Source organism: Magallana gigas, chromosome 8 (genome assembly GCF_963853765.1).
Source record: "Magallana gigas chromosome 8, xbMagGiga1.1, whole genome shotgun sequence".
NCBI classification, from domain to species: domain Eukaryota; kingdom Metazoa; phylum Mollusca; class Bivalvia; order Ostreida; family Ostreidae; genus Magallana; species Magallana gigas.
This window is the reverse complement of record NC_088860.1, coordinates 28,192,667-28,219,252: the sequence shown is the minus strand read 5'-3', so window position 1 is coordinate 28,219,252 and position 26,586 is coordinate 28,192,667. Positions and strand designations below refer to the sequence as shown.

The window sequence follows — 26,586 nt, the reverse complement described above, 5'->3', positions numbered from 1 at the left end:
TGCATGGGGTGTAGATTTCATACCATAGGATCCATATTTTTCTGGGCATATGGCGATGTGGGGCATAGGCCGAATTGCTCATTATACCCCCACAAACGAAGTTTAGGGGGGTATATTGGTTTCACCCTGTCCATCTGTCCGTCTGTCCATCTATCCGTTTGTCTGAAGACGCAACTTTGTCCCCCCTATAGAATTTTTTAGTACTGCGTTGAACAGTCTGAAAATTTGTGCACATGTTGATCACCATCTGAAGATGTGCACCTGCAATATTTTTAAGGTCAAGATTTAATGATTTTATGACAGTTTTCATTTTCTTTATTCTATATATTGTACACTGATGTTGAAAAGTAAGGGAGGTAATTCTTACAGATTTTATTAATTAAATAATAGTATTAAAAATATATTTATATATTAAATACATCCAGATGGAGGTTTTTTGTCTTTATGTCTTAACTAAATTTATTTTTTATAAGTATTCTATCAACTGACAATGCAAAATTTGTGTTTGTCAATGATAAATTCTTAGGAGCTTATAAGAACATCAAAGACAAGTGTGGCTGAATCCATTTCTCCCAAGGGGGCCATTATCTGAGCCATGGTTTAGATGGAGTATGTGTTTAGGGAAAATTGATAATCTGTAAAATGGGCAGTGGTTTTGGGGCTATTTTAAAACTGTTTCATGTAAACCAAAAGTTTCTATCATTATAAGGAAATAAATAATATCATTATTAATAAAGAAGTTAACTAGTTGTTTAAATTTATTAGTCAAGTAAATTGATAAAGTGACCCTGTAGGGCATTGATTTAAATGAAATTCAAAATTACTGATATGATTGTAGTGTTTTGGCAATTTTAAAATTGTTTGTAATATTAAATTTTCTTTTTTACATATTTTTAAATAGTATGGTATTTATGGTAATGTTTTGGGAGTTTATTAAATTAATCAAGCTCATCAAAGAAAATCATAGTCCTTTCTGATATGGAGTTCCATTGTACCACTGGAGAAACAGGGGAAAATTTGAAACAACTAATTGCATCTCTCAAGACTTTTATTAGAAAGATATTCAAAGTTTTATCAACGGAAGAGCATTGCTTTGCTACCTGTATTACCATTTACTGCAAAGGGAGGGGTTATTGTCATTTTCTGATCACATTTTGTCTGTCATCCGTCTGTCTGTCTGTCCGTCTGTCTGTAAACTTTTCATATTTTCAACATCTTTTCAAGAACTACTATGCCAATTTCAACAAAACTTGGCACAAATCATCCTTAGGCAAAGGGGATTCAAAGTTGTGAAAATTAAGCGCCAAGGGCATTAATGAAAAATTTTGAGAAATTTTCAAAAATCTTATTCTCAAGAACCATAAAGCCAGGAAAGCTGAAACTTGTGTTGAAGCATCCTCAGGTAGTGTAGATTCAAAGTTGTGAAAATCATGACCCCCGGGGGTAGGGTGGGGCCACAATGGGGGGGGGGGGGGGGGTGTCGAAGTTTTATATAGGAATATATAGAGTAAATCTTTAAAAATCTTCTTCTAGGAAACTAATCAGCCAGGAAAGCTGAAACTTGTGTGGAAGCATCCTCAGGTAGTGTAGATTCAAAGTTGTGAAAATCAAGACCCCTCGTGGTAGGGTGGGGCCACAATAGGGGGGGGGGGTCGAAGTTTTACATAGGAATATATAGAGTAAATCTTTAAAAATCTTCTTCTCAGAAACTAATCAGCCAGGAAAGTTGAAACTTGTGTGGAAACACCCTCAGGTAGTGAAGATTCAAAGTTGTGAAAACCATGACCCCCGGGGGTAGGGTGGGGCCACAATAGGAGGGGGGGGGTCGAAGTTTTACATAGGAATATATAGAGTAAATCTTTGAAAATCTTCTTCTCAGAAACTAATCAGCCAGATGATTCTTTATAATTGTTAAGACTTTGGCTCCAGGACTTACGAATCAAGAATTCTTCGGCCTCACAAGAAGGTTCAGAGTTTGATGTAGCTTTTTATCCCATATATAAACAATTGTTAAAGATCTTTTTGAGAACTGCAATACTCAACATGTGATATGACCATAAAATCATTCTGTTAGAAAAGGGACTAATGATAATAAACATAAGAACATCCAGGGGGAAAATGGATTTTATTTATACAGCATCTACATGTATTATTGTACATTGTCCAGATAGTTTGTATTATGACTCCATTAAGCTGATTTCATCATACTTATTGTTCCTTAGGTGAGCGATGTGGCCCATGGGCCTCTTGTTATTTAAAACAACTAAATAAAAAAAAATATCAGATACATAAATTTGTAAATGTATTACTGACTATACATATGTATCTACAGTGAAATTCTGACAATTTTGATTTTAATTTTTCTTTGTTAACTTTTTTTTGTTTTTTACAATTCTAGAATTTTTTTTTTTTTGTATGTGTTCAAAACCTTTATTATTCAATTCAATTATTTGTCCCATTTGAAATTAGCCTTGCGGGGGTATTAGTCCCTTTAGGACAGTTCTAGGTTTTAGACAAAATTCAGGAAAAATCCTTAGACTAGCCAATCTGGGGGATAAGCTGATTTTCAAACGATGATTACTATAGTGAAAGTGTGACCGCTGATTAAGAAAGTCATCACATTAAGTATATACTAGACTTTGACCCGTGCATGCACGGGTTGACATTGTATATAATATCGGACATTTACAAAATAGATACATCAACACACCGTATTGTTGCCATTTACATAATAAAACTTTAAGCCTACAATAATGCTATTAATTTCACTACACTCTGCTTAATTAGAATAATCTAACTGTGTCTCGGGACAGGCCTACATGTAACCACAGTTAAAATGCCTCCCATATACCCATTTGCAGAATGATCACTCCGAAATGAAGAAAATTAATGAAGCTGCATTGAAAATAACAGTCAAATTATTCATAATAAACCATTTTGAGGCTGTAAATACCTTTCATCTAAAAATTTAATTCATATTAATAAAGAATTCAACAATTTCTCCAGCAATGTTTTTCACTCGCTACGAGTTCATAATAAATGCAATGAGTTAGAGTTTTTCAACGCATTTCCTTTGATGAACAGAATATATATATGACAAATTTTCAATGAAAATTTTCACCTATTTGTAAGATCGTTTCTGAGTTTATCCATGCAAATGTGATATTGTGGAAATAAAAACTAAAGATCCTCCCGTGATTTAGCGTGAATGTAATGCGCATATGCATGCGCAAGATTGTAAAATCCGAAAAATCCATATGATTTCAGGATTTTTTTAAAGGAATTTTCGTTGATTATTAATTAGTGAAGCTTGATTTAGAAAAAATTAAAACAAATTGGTAATCTTCAAGTGCCAATAATGTTTAAAATATTTAAAACAAATGACAGTACTTTTCCGATTTCTTGGTATTAAAGCCCAAAAATTCAAATCTATTATTTTAATATAGTAGTATAGATACTTTCAGAATATCGATGTAGAAAGTTCAAAGAGTAATTAAAATTATCCCAGTGGATAAGCCGAGGCTTGCGCATCTGAGAAAAAAGAATACCGGCCTATGCCCTGAAAAATACGATAATTTTGTTTCAAACGGGAATTGAAATAAATAAAAACATGTTTTATTTTCATAATTAGGGACACACTGTTAATGTGTTTTATCCTTGTATTCAAATTATGAACGAGTGAAAATTGTTCAAAGACTGTTCAAAGCAAAAAGAAAATACTTTATTTTTGAACTTTGAAATTCCTTCAATTTTTTGTAACCATGATGAGTTATTGTATTATAAATGCATCATTAACTATTTTATAAGGAAATATATATTGAGTTTTTTAAAGCAGCACAAAGCATAATTCCTATACTTTTTTATTCTAAAATTATTTGATATATGACTATTAATTAGTACAGAAATCAATTAATGATATCTATATAAAAGAAAATGTCAGCTAGACGCCTTTGTGGCCATTCCAGCCTTTGATTATACGCTATCGGGATACTTGTTCTTTTCTATCATTTCTCAACACCTCTTCAAATTCCATTTAGTCCAATAAAAAAATAAATAGACATATATTAATGCTAGAAAAAGGCACTATTATTTTGACTATTGATGATCGAAATTAAAATGAAAATATTATTAAAATCCATTATATACAGAAAACACATTCAGCACTTAGGGATTGAACATGGGTCGCCAGGGGACAAGTTGTCCTCTCTAACCATTGTGCCACAGGAATTCTCGCTTAGGACCTTGGAGCCCAAATCTTGAGAAAAAAAAGGAATTACATATTTTGCATTCATTTAAAATGTCTCTTAAAAAAAAAAAACTCAGAAAAATATTGAAAATAAAAACCTTGAAAAACTAATATTTTTTGTTTCTTTCCGATGACAACGGGAAATTAAAGTGACTATTTATATATGCAAAAGGCACTGTGGCTATAGACCCTTTATAATTGCTGAAACTTTGAAAGCTTTATCTGTGATACCTTTCAAGAAAAATCTTGAAGAAGCAAAAACATGAAATCTGATATATCTCGGGTCGAAGTGAAGGCAAAAAAAAAGCAAGGATCTATAATTTTCTCCCAAATTTTATTTATAGTAAGATATAAAAGTTTCTTCAAAATCGACTGAAACGTATTTGAGAAAAAGTGTCCGAAAAAAATTAAAAAAAATAACTAGACTCAGTCAGCTGCAGAGAGAGAGAGAGAGAGAGAGAGAGAGCTGAGCTAGGCTGTAGAAGACCAAAAAACTGGAATTTGGATTTTAAAAAAACTGTACACTGCCCATCAAAAAAACGGTACAAAATATTGCTTCAATTCTGCTGATAGAACACCTTATTTCTGTTGTAATAAAGTTTTCTATGCTTTAAAATTTCATATTGTGTTTTATAATCACAATTTTTTCACGAATCATATGAACTAAGTAAGTTAAGATTATACAGTAAAACTCGTTTAGTATGAACATGGATATAGCAAATTCTCGGATATAGCAAAGTTTTTTTAAGTCCCTGGCAGAATCTTAACAAACTTTGCAAAATTTTATGGCTATAACGAATTCGGATATAAAGAATTTACAGATATAGTGAACTGTTTTGTAGTCCCGTGAAGGTGGAAAATAATGAAATTTAAGACTTTTTATAGCGATTTTTTTATAAGTATGAAAAGTTATCACTGTCATTTGACATTAAATTTTGTTTACACATAATTCTTCACAATGTACATATGCAGTGCTCTGAATAAAACGCTGATTTATGCCTTTCTGATATTCAGTAATGGACTGAACAAAAAACATTATGTTTATGTTCACACATCAATCTAAAGAATAAATACCTGTATGCATAAATGTATGCATTTTTATTGAATATATAAAATGACAGCATCTAATCAAATCAAGTTCTTCGCTAGCTGCAGGTCTGTAGCTCCCGGTCTGAAAAAATTCGGATTGGCAACCTGGGAGCTACAGTGCCTCCCAAAGTAAAAAACTGCAATTTATGGCGCACAAAAAATTGCGCTAGTTTTGGACAGATTAACCTTATTTTCACACAGATTCTATGAAAACAATTAGTACTGTTTAATTTTTCAGACAATTTACTACTAGTACTGATATTGTTACTTTACTTGCCGCAGACTTTCTTTGAAACATGCTAACCGAACTCGGAAAATAAAGTATATCAATTCACATCGAGATCGAGAGTCGCCATTTTTACATGTTAACAAATTGCACCTCTTCACTTCACGGGACTGGTGATGGTGTTTAAAAGAATATCAGAGGCAAGTGAAGTGATGATATCTGTAGTATTTGATCGAAGAATTTTTTGGAATCAAATATTTGTACAGAATGTGTTCGGAAATGAGATTACCGGTAATCAGTACAAAACTAGTGCAATTTTTTGTGCACCGTAAATTGCAGTTTTTTACTATGGGAGGCACTGTAGCTCCCAGGTCGTCCATCCGAATTTTTTCAGACAGGGAGCTACAGACCTGCATCTAGTTCTTCGCTTACTGAATAAGTATGTTACAATTGTAAAAGGGATGTTTGAAGACATTCTCTGAAGATGGAATAATCATGTCGAAATAATAAAGGCAGATATTTCTACGATACTTGGCATCTCTTGACAATCTCCATAACAATGCAAAGATTCCTCCGACACTAAATTTTGCTTTCAATGGCAGCAGCTCCCATAGCGGCGGCAAATTTAAATAAAGCGATTGATTTTCTTGATTTTTTCATTGGTCAAGGTTTTTAATAAAAATAAATATTATTTACAACTATAGTAGATGCTTAATTGATTTATCATAAATACAGTAATTTTCGCGATGATCTAATTTTTGCTATTTTCGCAATCTCTTCTTCACTTACAAATAATTGAATACACAGAAACTATATCCTGTATCATCTTCTCTATAAGAAACTTTTTTAAGTAAAAAAAATGACTGACACGTGAAAAAACTCCCCCAAGAAACGGATATACGGTATTGTACATATTTTTAGTTTCCTTCTCCTTAAAAAAAAATGCCTTTTAAAACGATTCTTGCGGGTTATGAAGGTAGGGATCTTAGCTGAAAATATTAACATAATCAGCATATAATTGTTTCTGCAATGTCACTACCTTCATATCCTGCATGAATCACTAAAGAAAGCTTTTTATTGTTTAAATACATGCATAACCATCAAACAAACAAGATCTCTTTTTCTCTTCTCTCTCTCTCTCTCTCTCTCTCTCTCTCTCTCTCTCTCTCTCTCTCTCTCTTACTTTTGTTTAATTGAATACAAATGATAAATGAGATCATTAGTGGGCATATACCCTTCAGAGCATTTTTCATTTCACAAAGATACGGACAAAAGATTCATACTTTCTATAAGATTTACAACATAACATAGTTATATTGGTGCGATATTTGTAGCGTCCATCACCAAGATGTTTCTGTAAAGTGAAACTGCTTCTTTCTAAAATGTCCATTGATTTAAAATGACTAATTCTGCATACAACATCTTCAAATAAAATGCACAACATTGTGGATTAGTCCGTATATGTTATTGATAATGTTGCCCCATCAACCAATCAGCATCAATCATTTACTTGTGAATTTGATTAAGTAATGAGATAGGTATTTTTATATTTTGTGCAGCTGTCTTATTAAATGTGTCGTAATCGAAAAAGTCATATCAAAAAGGAAAAATTTATTCAGTCACTCCCTTATTCCAGCCTTGTTCTGAATGTATATTTTTTGATTTTAGTTTTTTGATGTCCATTCTGATTTTGACGTATTCCGTAAACTTCCTGATACAATGAGGAAAATGGCAGATCGCCTTTTGGACTCGGACTCTGTTCAACAGAGGCACACTACAGGTACCCTGAACTCAAGTAGGCCAAGTGACTTGAAACTAATGGGAGAGCTCCAGCTTATACAGGATGTTATCAACACGGTAAAAAGATTTTTAAGTAATTTGAAATTATAAATCAGGAGTTGTCCTTGTTCAATCATTTATAAAAGGATTATATCATTCATCCAGATACAATGTAGATAATTATCAAAAATATGAAAAATATACAGAACACAGTTTTTTAAGCTCACTTGTACCTTCGGTTCAAGTGAGCTTTTCTGATCACCTATTGTACCTTATCCATTGGCCTGTCCATAAATTTTTCACATGTTTTACCTCTTCTCTATAACTACTAGGCCAAATTTAACCAAACTTGTTACAAAGTATCCTCATGGGTGGAGATAAATTGTTAAAATAAAAGACAAAACCCTTTTTAAAAGGGAGGTAACAGTGAAAATAGGGTATGTGTCTTAAAAAATCTTCTCAAGAACCACTGCACCAGAAATGCCAATATTTACACCAAAGCTTGTACTTGATTTTAGCAAATTTCAAGGGACAGTAGAAAAAACTTTGGTATAGCCGCAATTCGTTATACATTTATTACAAATTGGTAAGAAATCTTATAGAGAATTTCTTATTAAAAATTCAGCTTACAATACTTCAAACTATCGTGAGTTATCAATGTTACTGTCATTTTCCAAAAAATATAAGTATTTAACCTTTTCACTTCAATTTTTAAAGAAATTTCTGTATAATATTTGAAGGACTGCTAACGATAGCATTGTCTAGCCGCCTAACTAAAAGTCATTTTTAACCGGGTTTTCCGTAGGAAAAATCAGGTTATTAAAATGGTGAAAATGGCGGGCGGCTGCCAAAAGGGTACCCTCATTGTACGGATAACTCCTCCTACAGTTTTCAAGATAAGATGTTGTTGTTTTGCAGATCAATTGTACATATATCAGAAGTGTGCATATTGCTAGGATTTTGATTTCCGAAAATTTATGAAAAAAATACCAGCTTTTGAACTTAGTCATTTTTTGGCAAAATATTGCACATAGGGTACCCTCATTGTACAGATAACTCCTCCTACAGATTTCAAGATAGGATATTGTTGTTTTGCTGATCAATTGTACATATATCAGAAGTATGCATATATCTAGGATTTTGATTTCCTATAATTTATGAAAAAAATACTAGCTTTTGAACTTAGTCACTTTTTGGCAAAATATTGCATATAGGGTACCCTCATTGTACGGATAACTCCTCCTACAGTTTTCAAGATAAGAAGTTGTTGTTTTGCAGATTAATTGTACATATATCAGAAGTGTGCATATTGCTAGGATTTTGATTTCCGATAATTTATGAAAAAAATACCAGCTTTTGAACTTAGTCATTTTTTGGCAAAATATTGCATATAGGGTACCCTCATTGTACGGATAACTCCTCCTACAGTTTTCAAGATAGGATGTTGTTGTTTTGCTGATCAATTGTACATATATCAGAAGTATGCATATTGCTAGGATTTTGATTTCCTATAATTTATGAAAAAAATACCAGCTTTTGAACTTAGTCACTTTTTGGCAAAATATTGCATATAGGGTACCCTCATTGTACAGATAACTCCTCCTACAGTTTTCAAGATAGGAAGTTGTTGTTTTACAGATCAATTGTACATATATCAGAGGTGTGCATATTGCTAGGATTTTGATTTCTGATAATTTATGAAAAAAATACCAGCTTTTGAACTTAGTCATTTTTTGGCAAAATATTGCATATAGGGTACCCTCATTGTACGGATAACTCCTCCTACAGTTTTCAAGATAAGATGTTTTGTTGTTTTGCAGATCAATTGTACATATATCAGAAGTGTGCATATTGCTAGGATTTTGATTTTTGATAATTTATGAAAAAAATACCAGCTTTTGAACTTAGTCACTTTTTGGCAAAATATTGCATATAGGGTACCCTCATTGTACAGATAACTCCTCCTACAGATTTCAAGATAAGATGTTGTTGTTTTGCTGATCAATTGTACATATATCAGAAGTGTGCATATTGCTAGGATTTTGATTTCCGATAATTTATGAAAAAAATACCAGCTTTTGAACTTAGTCACTTTTTGGCAAAATATTGCATATAGGGTACCCTCATTGTACGGATAACTCCTCCTACAGTTTTCAAGATAGGAAGTTGTTGTTTTGCAGATCAATTGTACATATATCAGAGGTGTGCATATTGCTAGGATTTTGATGTCCGATAATTTATGAAAAAAATACTAGCTTTTGAACTTAGTCATTTTTTGGCAAAATATTGCATATAGGGTACCCTCATTGTACAGACAACTCCTCCTACAGATTTCAAGATAGGAAGTTGTTCTTTTGCAGATCAATTGTACATAGGGTATATCAGAGGTGTGCATATTGCTAGGATTTTGATTTCTGATAATTTATGAAAAAGATACCAGCTTTTGAACTTAGTCACTGTTTGGCAAAATATTGCATATAGGGTACACCATTTCACTGGATATGGGTTGACATGGATTATGGATAAAGTTCACATAAAAGAAAACCCGGTTTGCTGTCACATTGACAGCTTTTCACTTGTTTGAAAGTTGTCTAATTAAAGTTAATTTTTTTATAATAATGTAAACATTTATGTATATTTTCATTTAATATAAATGATTTGGTCAAACAAAGAGAGATAACTTTGTATTTTGGGTTAAAATAGCTCATTTCATAATAGAAAATAACGGAAAATGGAAATGTTTTCAAAAACATCTTTCCGGCTAACGGGCGTTAGCGTTCGCAGTTCTTTGAGGAATTGAGCGCATTCATTCTGGTGCATTAAGGTACACTTTTCATCTTTCACATATAGGATTTTTAAAAATAAAATACACTAACTAGTAAGTAGTGAAGGGAGAAAATGTACCTTTATGCTCTCATGTATTTTAATCATTTTATAAAGTGATTGGAGGGGAGGCTAAAACAAAGGGAACTAGAAGTTAATTGTTTTACACCAACTAAATATTTAGTTATTTATATTGCTTATGGTTTTATTTTCGGTAAAAATGGTATTCCATAAAGGTAAATATGTAAAAGATTAAGTATATTCAAAAATAAGTGTAAAATTTGGATATTCATTTTTTGTTAATCAGTCAATGGGCCATATGGCACAATATCCTTTGAACGCCCATATAAAGCAAGTGTTGCTCAAGTGAGCGATGTGGCCCTTTGGGCCTCTTGTTCTTTAAGTAATTATACTATCGATCTATATACCGGTACTTATAGGGACTCTGTATTAGCTTGCATGAGGTTTGTCTTTAGTCAAGACTGTTTACCATGCCAAAATCGTTTAGTTGTGTTTTATGCAGTATGCCAGTTGTGGAAATCGAAGGACATTTAAAGGCAAAAGAAACGACACTTGGCTCTATCATTGCAAAAATGGTTTCAGAAAATGACGTTGTTTGTAGCAAATGCATTTTACATTTCCACAAGGGAATACTACGTAATAAGTTATATGCAAGTTCCACACCTGCATCAGGCGTAAGCACCCATTATTTGGGCACAAAGTCACTCAGAATTTGCCCTGTATGTGGATAAAAAGAAAAACAAATGCAAGTTATTTTCTGCAAGACCCATACACAAGTTTATTTAAAACATAATATGATTCTTTATGAGAAAGCACATGCTTGTCCTTGTCATTTTGTGGGCAAAGAATTGAAAGATTCTGATCTGCAAAAATATTCTCATAGAACTATAGTTGATACAAAAGCAATGTCATCCGCAGAGCTAATAGAACAACTTACAAAACTTTTGGAAGCTTTTGCTGAGACCTGAAAACAATGGAATATATTTCGAAACCAATTCTTTTAGTGATGAAGATTGTTAAAATTTGACAGAAATTCTAAATCACAGTTTGAAAAATTATGTTCAATTCTCACTTTGTGCAAAAAAACGTGTGTAGGAATAGAATAACAAAACTACAAGCTGGTCGTTAAAATAACATACTAAAAACGTTATTTGGAATCGATAAATCATTCTGTATTTCTAAAATTGTCAAGAATGTCAGAGAAGCTATGATGTCTTAGTTCGTTCCACAATATATGGGCTTCGACCATATCACATGAGGTGAAGTGATTCGCAATCACACAATGATATTTGTGCGGGACTTCTGGCATCCGGAGATTCAAACACTGCAATCCTTATCCTTGATGGTACATATAATTATATAAATAGAAAAAAGTTCAAAATATGATTCCACACTCGAAGAGTTCAAACAAATCAAGCTGTTAATCAATTTCACTTTATTCCTTTGATATTTGTAGTGAGCTTGATGTACAATAATGTACAGAAGGCAAGTATACAAAAAATATTTGATACAATTTACATTGAGCCTTTCCGTTTCCTGTCCCGAAACAAAAAACCTTATTTCGACGAGATCTCAAAAGCAGTAACGACTTGAACAACCAAACTTTGTGTTATGATAGAGCTATGTATGTACAGATGTTAACACTATTTTGTTTTATCCGGCGTAACTTCCGGTCATCACAGAAAGTACACCCAATTTTGATTTTTTAAAAATATTTTGGTTATTTAGCATGGAAGTAACATTTTAGCTATAGAAATACAAAAGGTCATCTACACATGGTAAAAAAAAAACCAAAAAAGGTCTACCTTGAGACATCTCAAATGAAAAAAACCAAAATACCCAGAAAATCTCAAAAACTGTGAGATATCAAGACACAAAACTTATATGGATAATGGACATTTGATTGAACATGTTTTTAACAGGTTTTATTTGGTCGTAATTTATCTGTTTACTGTTTACAAGAGAAATGGATTTTTTGTACAGATTAATACAGTCATGAGGAACGGAAGACCTTTCTGTTGCTATAGCAACAAGAGTCTAGTTATTATTTTTTCCCCCCATTTTTTGTCCACATGATTTCTCAGAGATGACTGGATAGATTTACTTCAAGTTTTCAGGACTGATAGAGAATGATAATGTCTCGAGGCTTTTTTTAGGTCACCTGAGTAAACTCAGGTGACCTATTGCTATCCGTCCGTCGTCGTGCGTTAACAGTTTGACATTTTACACTTCTTATTAAAAACTACAAGGCTGATTGTTACCATTTTTGGTCTGAGGCATCTCTATGGTAAAAGAAAACTAAATTGTGAAATTCATGGCTCTACCATCCCCGGGGCGCCACATGTAGGGTCAAATATGCAAAAAAGCCAAATTTTCAAAAATCTTCTTCTCTACTCCCATACATATTTGTTAAAAACTAAATGCCTGGTTATAATGTCAATGAGGCCCTCTACCAAAATTGTGAAATTCATGACCCCTGGGTCAGGGGTTCTGGCTCAAGGGTGGGGCCAATATGGCCATATAGTTAAAATGTATTAAATCTTAGAAAATCTTCTTCCATACCTGTTAACCTTTCAAAGCTGCTATGTGGGAGAATCTCCCCCTTACCAACTTGGCTAATATTTTGAACCCCCTCTCCAATACCAATGAAAAATAGAGGGGGGTTCAAAATATCATGGCCATAATATTTTGAACCCCCTCTCCAATGGGAATTGGAAAAAGGTAGGGGGTTCAAAATATCGCGGCCATAATATTTTGAACCCCCTCTCCAATACCATTGAAAAATAGAGGGGGGTTCAAAATATCGCGGCCATAAAATATTGAACCTGGGTTCAATATTTTTGGGGGGGTTCAATATATCGCAGCGATATTTTGAACCCGGGTTCAATATATCGCGGGGTTCAAAATATTATATGACACCGGTATTTATTTATTTTCCGTAAAATAAAGATATTAATGTAAATCCTTACATTTCTCATCTATGCAATGTTAAATAAACGAAAAAATTCTACTTCCGGTGAGATATCTCGATTATCTCAAGAAGCTTTTTTAGCTCACCTGAGCCAAAGGCTCAAGTGAGCTTTTCTGATCACAATTTGTCCGTTGTCTGTCGTTGTTGTCGTCGTCTTTGTTGTCGTCGTCGTTGTTGTAAACTTTTCACATTTTCATCTTCTTCTCAAGAACCACTGGGCAGATTTCAACCAAATTTGGCACAAAGCACCACTAGGTGAAGGGGATTCAAGTTTGTTCAAATGAAGGGTCACGCCCTCTTTAAAGGGGAGATAATTGAGAATTATTGAAAATTTGTTGGTATTTTTCAAAAATCTTATTCTCAAAAACTATTCGACCTGAAAAGCTTAAACTTGTGTGGAGGCATCCTCAGGTAGTGTAGATTCAAGTTTGTTCAAATCATGGTCCCCGGGGGTAGGGAGGGGCCACAATTGGGGAATCAAGTTTTACATAGGAATATATAGAGAAAATCTTTAAAAATCTTTTTCTCAAAAACTAACAGGCCTGAAAAGCTCAAATTAAAATGGGAGCATCCTCAGGTAGTGTAGATTCAAGTTTGTTCAAATCATGGTCCCCGGGGGTAGGGTGGGGCCACAATTGGGGGATGAAGTTTAACATACGAATATATAGAGAAAATCTTTAAAAATTCCTTCTCAAATACTATTAGGCCAGAAAAGCTCAAATTAAAATGGAAGCATCCTCAGGAAGTGTAGATTCAAATTTGTTCAAATCATGGTCCCCGGGGGTAGGGTGGGGCCACAATTAGGGGATCAATTTTTACGTACGAATATATAGAGAAATTCTTTAAAAATCTTCTTCTCAAAAACTATTAGGCCAGGAAAGCTCAAATTTGAGTGGAAGCATCCTCAGGAAGGGTAGATTCAAATTTGTTCAAATCATGGTCCCCGGGGGTAGGGTGGGCCACAATTAGGGGATCAAGTTTTACATAGGAATATATAGAGAAAATCTTTAAAAATCTTCTTCTCAAAAACTATTAGGCCAGGAAAGCTCAAATTTGAGTTGAAGCATCCTCAGATAGTGTAGATTCCATTTTATTGAAATCATGGTCCCCGGGGGTAGGGTGGGGCAACAATTGTGGGATAAATTTTTATATAGAAATATATAGAGAAAATCTTTTAAAAAATTTCTTTTAAAAACTATTTGGCCAGGAAAGCTCAAATTGGCGTGTAACCATCCTCAGATAATGTAGATTCAAGTTTGTTCAAATCATGGTCCCTGGGGGTAGGGCGGGGCCACAATGGGGGATAAATTTTTATGTGTGGAGAAAATCTTTAAAATTCTTCTTCTCAAAACTATTAGGCCAGGAAAGCCCAAATTTGAGTGGAAGCATCCCCAGATCATATAGATTCAAGTTTGTTTAAATGATAGTCCAGGGGTAGGGTGAGGCCACAACGGGGGATGAATTTTTACTTAAGAATATATAGAGAAAATCTTTAAAAATCTTCTTTTTAAAGACTATTTGGCCAGAAAAGCTTAAACTTGTGTAGAGGCATCCTCGGGTAGTGTAAATTCAAGTTTGCAAAATCACAGTCCCTAGTGGTAGGGTGGGACCGTGATGGCGGTTTGAATTTTTACATAGGAATATATAGAAAAAATCTTTAAAAATATTCTGGGAAAGTTTTCGGTCCAAAACTCAGTACTTAATGTGAAAGCACAGGTTATGGAGATTAAAGATTGATAAAACCATGATTCCCTAGAGAAAAGTGGGGCCACGAAATGGGGGGGGGGGGGGGGGGGGGTATATAGGAATAGAGAAAAATCTTCTTACAGGTACAACAACAAAAGGGGCTTGATTTTTACCAAAAAATAAGAGGTGGATAAAAATTGGCAGATTTTCAATTTTTTTTAGCAAGATCTACTGTACTCAGTTGTCAAGATATTTTGATACTGTAATATTAATTTGATCAGAATTAATGCAATTGTTGCTCAGTTGAGCGATGTGGCCCCTGGGCCTCTTGTTAAAACATATTTTGTACCCGCAAGACCTCAAAAATTGTAAATGTTCAATACATGAATGTTTCACTGATTATAGACATTTGATTGAAGATGTGTTTAAACAGTTTCATTTTGTCGACCGTCACTTCCGGTCCACACCGAAAGAGTTCAAACAAATCAAGCTGTTTATCGGTTTAACTGTTTTTATTCGGTAGTTTTAGTTTCTTCGATAAATAATAATGTAAGATAAGCAAGTAAACAAGAAACAATAAATTTAATTTTTTTGAGCACTTCCGTTTGTCCGTTTCCTGTCCCGAGACAAAAAACTTTATTTCGGCAAGATCTCAAAAGCAGTAACGACTTGAACAACTAAACTTCTTGGGATGATAAACCTATGTATGTACATGTGTTTACACTATTTTGATTTATCCGGCTTAACTTCTGGTCCTCACAGGAAGTACACTTTAAAATCATTTTGGTTATATAGCATGGAAGTAACATTTAAGCTTAAGTAAAACAAAGGTCATCTACACATGGTAGAAAAAGGAAAAAAATTCTACTTCCGTTGAGACATCTCAAATATCTCAGGTAGCATTCTTTTTTAAAAAGAAACTACCCACAAGATCTCAGAAACTGTAAGAGATCAAGACACAAAACTTGTATGGATAATTGACATTTGATTGAACATGTGTTTAACGGGTTTCATTTGGTCGTATAATGTCACTGTTCTCACTCGTAGCGTTCAAGCAATAGAATTTTTTAAATTTTAACTTTAGATTTTTTTTAGCTCACCTGAGCCAAAGGCTTAAGTGAGCTTTTCTGATCACAATTTGTCCGTTGTCGTAGTCGTTGTCTTCGTTGTCGTTAACTTTTCACATTTTAATCTTATTCTCAAGAACCACTAGGCAGATTTCAACCAAATTTAGCACAAAGCACCACTAGGTGAAGGGGATTCAAGTTTGTTCAAATGAAGGGCCACGCCCTCTTTAAAGGGGAGATAATTGAGAATTATTGAAAATTTGTTGGTATTTTTCAAAAATCTTCTTCTCAAAAACTATTCGGCCTGAAAAGCTAAAACTTGTGTGGAGGCATCCTCAGATAGTGTAGATTTAAGTTTGTTCAAATCATGGTCCCCGGGGTAGGGAGGGGCCACAAGAAGGGGATCAAGTTTTACATAGGAATATATAGAGAAAATCTTTAAAAATCTTCTTCTGAAAAACAATTGGGCCAAAAAAGCTCAAATTATAATGGAATCATCTTCAGGTAGTGTAGATTCAAGTTTGTTCAAATCATGGTCCCCGGAGGTAGGGAGGGGCCACTAGAAGGGGATCAAGTTTTACATAGGAATATATAGAGAAAATCTTTAAAAATCTTCTTCTCAAAAACAATTGGGCCAAAAAAGCACAAATTATAATGGAATCATCTTCAGGTAGTGTAGATTCAAGTTTGTTCAAATCATGGTCCCCGGGGGGTAGGGAGGGGCCACAAGAAGGGGATCAAGTTTTACATAGGAATATATAGAGAAAATCTTAAAAAATCATATTCTCAAAAACTATTGGGCCAGAAAAGCTCAAATTATAATGGAATCATCTTCAGGTAGTGTAGATTCAAGTTTGTTCAAATCATGATCCTCGGGGGTAGGATGGGGCCACAATTGGGGGATCAAGTTTTACATAAGAATATATATAGAGAAAATCTTTAAAAATCTTCTTCTCAAAAACTATTAGGCCAGGAAAGCTCAAATTTGAGTGGAAGCATCCTCAGATATTGTAGATTCAAGTTTGTTCAAATCATGGTCCCCGGGGGTAGGGTGGGGCCACAATTGGGGGATGAATTTTTACATAGGAATATATAGAGAAAATCTTTAAAAATCTTCTTCTCAAAAACTATTAGGCCAGAAAAGCTCAAATTATAATGGAATTATCTTCAGGTAGTGTAGATTAAAGCTCGTTCAAATCATTGTCCCCGGGGGTAGGGTGGGGCCAAAATGGGGAGATCAAGTTTTACATAGGAATGTATAGAGAAAATCTTCTTCTCAAAAACTATTAGGCCAGGAAAGCTCAAATTTGAATGTAAGCATCCTCAGGTAGTGTAGATTCAAGTTTGTTCAAATCATGGTCCCTGGGGGTAGGGTTGGGCCACAATTGGGGGGTCAAGTTTTACATAGGAATATATAGAGAAAATCTTTAAAAATCTATTTGACCAAGAAACCTCAAATTTGAGTGGAAGCATCCTCAGATAGTGTAGATTCAAGTTTGTTCAAATCATGGTCCCAGGGGGTAGGGTTGAGCCACAATAGGAGGATGAATTTTTACATAGGAATATATAGAGAAAATCTTTAAAAATCTTCTTCTCAAAAACTATTGGGCCAAAAAAGCTCAAATTATAATGGAATCATCTTCAGGTAGCGTAGATTCAATCTCGTTCAAATCATGGTCCCTGGGGGTAGGGTGGGGCCAAAATGGGGGGATCAAATTTTACATAGGAATATATATAGAAAATCTTCTTCTCAAAAACTATTAGGCCAGGAAAGCTCAAATTTGAATGGAAGCATTCTCAGGTAGTGTAGATTCAAGTTTGTTCAAATCATGGTCCCTGGGGGTAGGGTGGGGCCACAATTGGGGGATCAAGTTTTACATAGGAATATATAGAGAAAATCTTTAAAAATATTCTGGGAAAGTTTTTCGGTCCAAAACTCAGTACTTAGTGTGAAAGCACAGGTTATGCAGATATAAGTTTGATGTAACCATGATACCCTAGAGAAAAGTGGGGCCACAAAATGGGGGGGGGGGGGGGGGGGGTATATAGGAATAGAGAAAAATCTTCTTACAGGTACAACAACAAAAGGGGCTTGGTATTTACCAAAAGAAAGAGGTGGATAAAAATTGGCAGATTTTCAACTTTTTTAGCAAGATCTACTGTACTTAGTTGTCAAGATATTTTGAAACTGTAATGCTAATTTAATCAGAACTAAAGCAATTGTTGCTCAGGTGAGCGATGTGGCCCCTGGGCCTCTTGTTTAACATTTTACTCAATGTGATGAACAGTAGTGTATCGAAGGTAAATGTACTAAAATATGTACTTTCAACTTCTTAAATCACTTCCGTTTGTTCGTTTCCAGTCCCGAGACGAAATTCTTTTCTGAAGGAGATATTATAACTAACAAAAACTTGAACATCCAAACTTTTAACTATGTTCTGTATGATCCGGCGTAACTTTCAGTCATCACAGAAAGTACTCAAAAATTGACGTTTTGTCTTTTTGTGTTGTTTATTTCTTGGGAATTCCTTTACAGTAAATTTATATCCATTTTCTGTTTACAGAATGGATTTTTTGTACTGATTAATACATGAGGAACGGAAGACTTTTTAGCTCACCTGAGCTGAAAGCTCAAGTGAGCTATTCTCATCACATTTTGTCTGTCGTCCGTCTGTCCGTCTGTAAACTTTTTACATTTTGAACTTCTCTAAAACCGCTTATCCAATTTCAACCAAATTTGGCACAAAGCACCCTATTGGGAGGGCGAATATAAATTGCAGAAATAAAAGTCCGATCGATATTCAAAGCAGAGAAAACCTTGAAACTGTAGAAAAAGGGGGATGCATTTTTAAAAATCTTCTTCTCAAGAACTACAGAGGCAAATTCAACGTAGTTTAGCATAAATTATCCTTATGGGAAGGAAAATATAAATTGCAAAAATTAAGGGGTAATTCTGTTTCAAATCTGAGTTATTACGAAAATAATGATAAAGGGAAGGCGTGTTTCAATCAGTTTTATAGCTTCGTGTTCGGCATCCGGTAAAATGGGTAGGCAAGACTTGGCCTGGGCAAAACAAAAGATTGGCAGTTATTAATCAAAATATTATGGCTGCGATATTTTGAACCCCCTACCTATTTCCAATTCCCATTGGAGATGGGGTTCAAAATATTATGGCCGCGATATATTGAACCCCCTACTTAATTCCAATTCCCTTTGGAGAGTGGGTTCAAAATATTATGGCCGCGATATTTTAAATCCCCCTCCATTTTTTATTGCTATTGGAGAGGGGGTTCAAAATATTATGGCTGCGATATATTGAACCCCCTACTTATTTCCAATTCCCTTTGGAGAGGGGGTTCAAAATATTATGGCTGCAATATTTTGAACCCCCCTCAATTTTTCATTGCTATTGGAGAGGGGGTTCAAAATATTATGACTGCGATATATTGAACCCCCTACCTATTTCCAATTCCCATTGGAGAGGGGGTTCAAAATATTATGGCCGCGACATTTTGAACCCCCCTCTATTTTTTATTGCTATTAGAGAAGGGGTTCAAAATATTATGGCTGCGATATATTGAACCCCCTACTTATTTCCAATTCCCTTCGGAGAGGGGGTTCAAAATATTATGGCAGCGATATTTTGAACCCCATACCTATTTCCAATTCCCATTGGAGAGGGGGTTCATAATATTATGGCTGCGATATATTGAAAACCCTTCTTATCATGGTACTCTTCCAAGTCCATGGCCGATGCGGTCACAAATGAATTGATCAGTAGAAACTCACAATTCCCAAATTGTATTACATAACAGGGATATTTTACAGGCTGATGTCAGTTAATAAGGGAGCCAATTAATGTTTACCTAGCTACCACCGGTGTGTATACACAGTACACAGGTGTTAGCCCCCTTTTCTCCCACCTGGGGACTACCATTTAGAGTAACCTCCAAGGATACCCTATTTTCTTGGTAACAAAAAGAATCACAAAAAACAATATGATTTTCATTCATAATATGTTTTATTACGGACTGACAATAAAAGCACAATTATACCCCCCCCCCTTCCATCTACCCCCTCCCCCCCCCCAAAAAAATAATTTGAATTCTGTATATGCATGAAGAAAAGATTGGGGGGGGGGGGGGTCAAAAGCAATAAAAGAAGGGTGGCATTATTATTTATAATTAAATTTCACAGCAATTAAATTTTGAAACCCCTAGATCTCCAATAGCCAGTGATAAGAAGGGTTTTCAATATATCGCAGCCATAATATTTTGAAACCCCTCTCTAATGGAAATTGGAAATAGGTTGGGGGTTCAATATATCGCGGCCATAATATTTTGAACCCCCTCTCAAATAGCAATGAAAAATAGAGGGGGGTTCAAAATATCGCGGCCATAATATTGTGAACCCCCTATCCAATGGGAATTGGAAAAAGGTAGGGGGTTCAATATATCGCAGCCATAATATTTTGAACCCCCTCTCCAATACCAATGCAAAATAGAAGGGGGGTTCAAAATATCGCGGCCATAATATTTTGAACCCCCTCTCCAATGGGAATTGAAAAATATGTAGGGGGTTCAATATATCGCAGCCATAATATTTTGAACCCCCTATCCAAAAGCAATGAAAAATAGAGGGGGTTGAAAATAAATCTCGGCCATAATATTTTGAACCCCTTCTCCAATGGGAATTGGAAAAAGGAAGGGGGTTCAATATATCGCAGCCATAATATTTTGAACCCCCTCTCCAATAGCAATGAATAATAGAGGGGGGTTCAAAATATCGCGGCCATAATATTTTGAACCCCCTCTCCAAAGGGAATTGGAAAATATATAGGGGGTTCAATATATCGCAGCCATAACATTTTGAACCCCCTATCCAAAAGCAATTAATAATGGAGGGGGGTTCAAAATATGGCAGCCATAATATTTTGAACCCCCTCTCCAATAGGAATTTGAGAAAAATAGGGGGTTCAAAATATCGCGGCCATAATATTTTGAACCCCCTCTCCAATAGGAATTGGAAAAAGGTTGGGGGTTCAATATATCGCAGCCATAATATTTTGAACCCCCTCTCCAATACCAATGAAAAATAGAGGGGGGTTCAAAATATCGCGGCCATAATATTTTGAACCCCCTCTCTAATGGGAATTGGAAATAAGTAGGGGGTTCAATATATCGCAGCCATAATATTTTGAACCCCCTCTCCAATAACAATGAAAAATAGAGGGGGGTTCAAAATATCGCGGCCATAAAATATTGAACCCGGGTTCAATATTTTATGGGGGGGTTCAATATATCGCAGCGATATTTTGAACCCGGGTTCAATATATCGCGGGGTTCAAAATATTATATGACACCGGGTTTGCATTACCATTTTACCAAGACTCGTATTCCATACTTCTTTGTTCTTTGTTTAAAGCAGCGGGCATGACATTATACGAAAAAGGGTCGATTTGACTATGATGAATCTGCTTGTTGTGCAACAGTTCGCGTATGAAGGGAAATTTTAAAACATGCAAAATATATTGGTGCCGATTTTGTGAAGTAAATTGCGGCTAAATATTTCAATGCGTTGACAGTTTTCACACATGACGTTGGTGTTAGCTTGTCCTGATTTTCGTTTCGTATTCATTATTTACGCTTTGTAACCTGGAAACTATCGTCTGTATTTCGTAATTTTTACGTATCAAATCAAACGGATACTTCGGTAAATCAAACAGTTAACTGTTTACCTGCGCAAATTAAGCAAAATCTGATATAGGGGTTCTGAAATACAATTCATTCTATCAGTAATTCGGCATTATCTTTTGCATAATGGTAGATTAATGCAATAGGTTATGTTGAGATGCTCGACGTTTTCTCGAGTTTATTCAGTTTAAATAGAGTTTGATATCGCTGACGGAAATATGTAGGTATATACATGTATATATATGATTCATTTTGAAAAAATAAATTGTGTTCTTTATTTGTTATACATGTAGTGCATGTTTCTTGTGTTTAATTGTTTACAATTTCTATTTACTAACCATATTTTAGTGTTAAGCTTCGAATTATAAGCAAGATACAAAGATTTGCTCACAATTCTATGTTTGTACACAGATCTTAAAAACTAAAGATTAAAAAAGTAAAAAATTTGTCAATATTTATTAAGAAAATTTTCAAAGTCTGTTCTTCCAGAAACCAACTTTAACAACTTATTGTATTGTAAACTTAATCTTTTTAGCTCTCCTGAGGGTGGGGCCACAATGGGGGGGGGGGGGGGTCGAAGTTTAACAAATGAATATATAGAGAAAGCATCATAAGGTAATTTAGATTCAAATTTGTGAAAATCATGACCCCCGGGGGTAGAGGGGGCCACAATGGTGGGTCGAAGTTTTACATAGGAATATATAGAGTAAATCTTTAAAAATCTTCTTCTCAGAAACTAATCGGCCAGGAAAGCTGACACTTGTGTGGAAGCATCCTCAGGTAGTGTAGATTCAAAGTTGTGAAAATCATGACCCCCGGGGTAGGGTGGGGCCCCAATGGGGGGTCGAAGTTTAACATATGAATATATAAAGTAAATCTTTAAAAATCTTCTTCTCAGAAACTAATCAGCCAGATGATTCTTTATAATTGTTAAGACTTTGGCCCCAGGACAATTCTTTGGCCTCACGAGAAGGTTCAGAGTTTGATGTACGTTTATATCCCATATATAAACTATTGTTAAGGATCTTTTTGAGAACTGCAATACTCAACATATGATATGACTATAAAATCATCCTGTTAGAAAAGGGACTAATGATTATAAACATAAGAATATCCAGGGGAAAATGGATTTTATTTATACAGGATCTACATGTATTATTGTACATTGTCCAGATAGTTTGTATTATGACTCCACCCTTTAAGCTGATTTTATCATACCTATTTTTCCTCAGGTGAGCGATGTGGCCCATGGGCCTCTTGTTTGTTGCTATAGCAACAAGAGTCTAGTTATATACTCTTGTTTGAAAACTATCAAAACATTTTTTGATTTGATATAATTTATTGGGCCACAGGCAATATTTTTGGTACATGATCCTTTATGAGTTTACTATGCAAACGTACTCAAATAGTTTAGATTCTAAATTGTTAAAACCGCGACCCCGGTTAATACTGGGGTCCATATTTTTCTTATGGAAGAAAATTGAAAGTTCCTGCTTTACACAAAGAGTGCTTATGACCTGAGGGTGTGTCATGAGCTTGTGCAACTTGAAGGTCACTGGAAGGAAAAGTGTGGTACGCAATTTGTGTCTTCTTTATACCTTTCTTATGCAGGCACAGTGGAAATTTCTATTTCACGCATTGATTGTTTATGACCTGAGGATGTTAAATGATTTTGACTTAGGGTCATTTGGGAAAGGTCAAGGTAACTGGAAGAAAAAGTGCCTTATTGCTGTCTGGTCTGTATCTTTCTTACAAACAAAAATTGGAAGTTCTTATTTCACACAAAGAGTGCGTGTGATCTGAGGGTGTTTCGTGATTTTGACCTGAGGTCATTTGCGCAGGTTCAGGGTTAGTAGAAGATAAATTTGATAATATGTGTCTGCTCTTTACCTTCTTTTTTTTTTTTAAACATTGAAATTCCTACATCACATAAAGATTGCATATGACCTGACTCACCTGAAGATGTGTCATGATATTAACCCATGATCATTTATGCAAGTTCAAAATCATTGTCAAATAATAAAAATATTATTGCTTAATTCCTTGCCAAAACCATATTTTGTGATGGAAAATGAATAGAAGGGAAAACTTGACACAAAGATTGCCTGTGACCTGAAGATATGTCCTGACCTTGAGCTTTGGTCATTTGTGCAAGTTCACGGTCACTGGAAGAAAAATAGTGCACCCATTCTGCTCCTGGACTAATAGGAAAATACTGGAATAATTATTTTTTCTTTCTTGGGGATATCATTTGTGAGGTTCCTTACAGTACCTCTAGTTCATGTTTGGTCCATATCGATTATTAAGGAACATTGGAAGTCCCTACTTCACACAGAGTGCTAATGACCTTAGGGTGTGTCATGATCTTGAACAAAGGTCATTTGGGCAAGTTCAATATCATGGAAGTGAAAGTGAATTATTTTTGTCCAGTCTATATCGTATGGAGAAACATTGGAAGTTCTTACTCCACATAAAAATTGCTTATGACCTGAGGGTGTGTCATAATCTTGTTCCAAGGTCTTTTGTGGAAGTTCAAGGTCATTATCAAAAAATGCATAATTCCTGTCTAGATCATATGTTGCAATCAAAAATGTTAAAAAAAACTTGACCCAAAGATTGCCTGTAACCTGAAAATATGTCCTGACCTTGAGCTTTGGAAATTTGTGCAAGTTCATGGTCACTGGAGGAAAAATGGTGCACCCATTCCATCCCAATAGATAAATACTGGGATTATATTTTCTTAGTGGGAGATATCATTGGGAAATATATCATTTATCAGTATACTATTGAAAAGATACTTGTGCAATGCTTTCAATTGAATTTTCATTTTCAACTTGCATTGTTTAATTCACATTTGAAACAATTTGAGAATTCTTTCATAATTACTTTCAACTTAATGGTATGACCTAAATCAATAAAAATGCATGATTTTTTGAAAACTTGGGAAATGAGGAATGCACAAGTACATGTTACAAATAAATTTTGTAGGTCAGCAATTCTCCAGACATGCTTAAGAGCAAATCTCCTGATCTTTTCTCCTTCACCATCACTGGTCTGAATGATATTGTTAAAAAGCATGGTGGAAAATCGCCGCAGGCTGATGATGCTCAAAGGTTGATATCAGACTTCATCACAAAGGTAGGTTAGAAGTAAAAATTAACTGAAATTTTAAACTTACCGGAGGCAAAGGCTCAAGTAAGCTTTCCTGATCAAAATTGTCCCTTGTCTGTCATCATTTTTGTTGCCATCATAAACTTTTCCCATTTTCATCTTCTGCAGAACCACTGGGTCAAACAGGGTTAAAGTTTATAATAGAAATAACTAGAAAACAACACATAAATAATTGTTATTAAAAACTGAAAGGCTATAATTTGTGGAAATATTATGAATAGAAGAAAGCTATCATACCAAATTTTATGCAAGTACATTGCTTTCAACAATGGGGGTCTGTCAGAATGAAACTGGGAAGAAGTGGGGGTTGAATTATTGAATTTATATGGAAAACATTTAAGTTTAGGAAACAGGGCAGAATATTGTAAAATTAATTCGTAATGACATTTTTGTGTCATTATATCTTTCAAATATATAGTGATAGGTTAGAAAAATTATAATGCAGACTGAAGTCAATTTTAAGTCTGGATCCTTAGATCCTAAAATGCAAACATAATTAATGGAATCAAAAAGTGAAAAAAGCAAAGCCAAATGCCATGCACAGTCTCAATCTGTTTATTGCAACTGATTACAAGCCTTCAACACTTCTTAAAAGAGTCATATATACACCAAAAATATATAGTATTAATCCACACATAGTAGTATATGAAAAAAATCACAACACCAAAACAAATTCAAATATTTACATTTTCAACTGTGATAACATTACAAATCAATTTTGAACCCTAAAACCCAATAACTTCATAAAACATGAGTGATACGAAATGGGCGTGTCTTATAGCATAATTGAAAAATAGTGGTTTTAAAATAATGTTGTTTTAAAGTGTACAAACTGGAAATAATATAAATACAATGTACATGTAAATTGATTTTGGTTTAAATACCAGATGCTGATGTGAAATTTTGTAAGTTGAATATTTGAAAGTTGGAACAGAAGTAAATAACAATTAAAATTCACAATATTTTTAAAGCTATTTTCTTCTTTGTTTTTTTTATTAAATGCCTACATGGAGAGTTTCTGTCTGCCCCTGTTTAAATAAAACACGTGTAATAGCCACCTTGTTTCTATCAGAGCCTTGTACCTTTTCAATATCAGGTCATGCACTCTATTATGATCTTTATAAGTTTTTCGCTAAAATTATAGTTTTCATAAGTTTTTTTTTAAAAGATTTCAGGTGGTCGATGTTACAAAATTATTATTTTTTTACTCCAGAATCTTAATTAAATGCATATATTAGACTCCTCGACAAGTTTGTGTATGGGCTATGGTACTCAGGTGACCGTTAAGGCCTATTGGCCTCTTGTTAACCAAGCTAGCTTACAACTTACAAGTAAACATTTCTTAAACTTAATTCTTTTTCTTCTACCGGTTTATATGTGTTGAATTAATTCCATAATTTGAGCTTTCTTTAATAGAAAATTCTGAGGAGCACTAAATTGTTCTGTCAACACTTAACAAGAAAAAGTTATTTGACAATGTTCCTTTTTGTGAATTATCAACTTTATTATTATCCATGCATAGAGTTGTTTGCAGAGAAATTCTACAAGTTTGTAATTACATGTAATGCCACACTACATGATTCTTCAAATGTGTAGAAAAGATACAAACATGAAAAATGATGACAAAATACACATTGTTTTAGGGGATTCACAAAGTACACAAAAATCTCAACCTCTGTATTAATTGTAAATTGACATTTTATTGGGAGTTTATTTTAATCAACTCTCCTATGCAGTTACACTGGCAAACCGGAAGTAAAACGGTGTTTGGACCTAAGTACAAATCATCACCACTGACAAAAAGTAGTACATGT

General features: G+C 34.4%; 1 protein-coding gene across 3 annotated transcripts in view; it reads left to right on the top strand.

The window, feature by feature from the left end:
- Positions 1-26,586, top strand: part of LOC105338447 (renin receptor) — a 58,558-nt gene that overhangs the window by 11,906 nt on the left and 20,066 nt on the right. For 2 of the 3 annotated variants that reach the window (XM_034473121.2, XM_034473120.2), the window contains 2 exons: positions 7,230-7,418; positions 24,590-24,739. In XM_034473121.2, coding sequence (XP_034329012.2) covers positions 7,230-7,418; positions 24,590-24,739 — 339 coding nt within the window. The remainder of the gene's footprint in view (positions 1-7,229; positions 7,419-24,589; positions 24,740-26,586) is intronic. The other variant, XM_034473122.2, reaches the window with a different exon arrangement.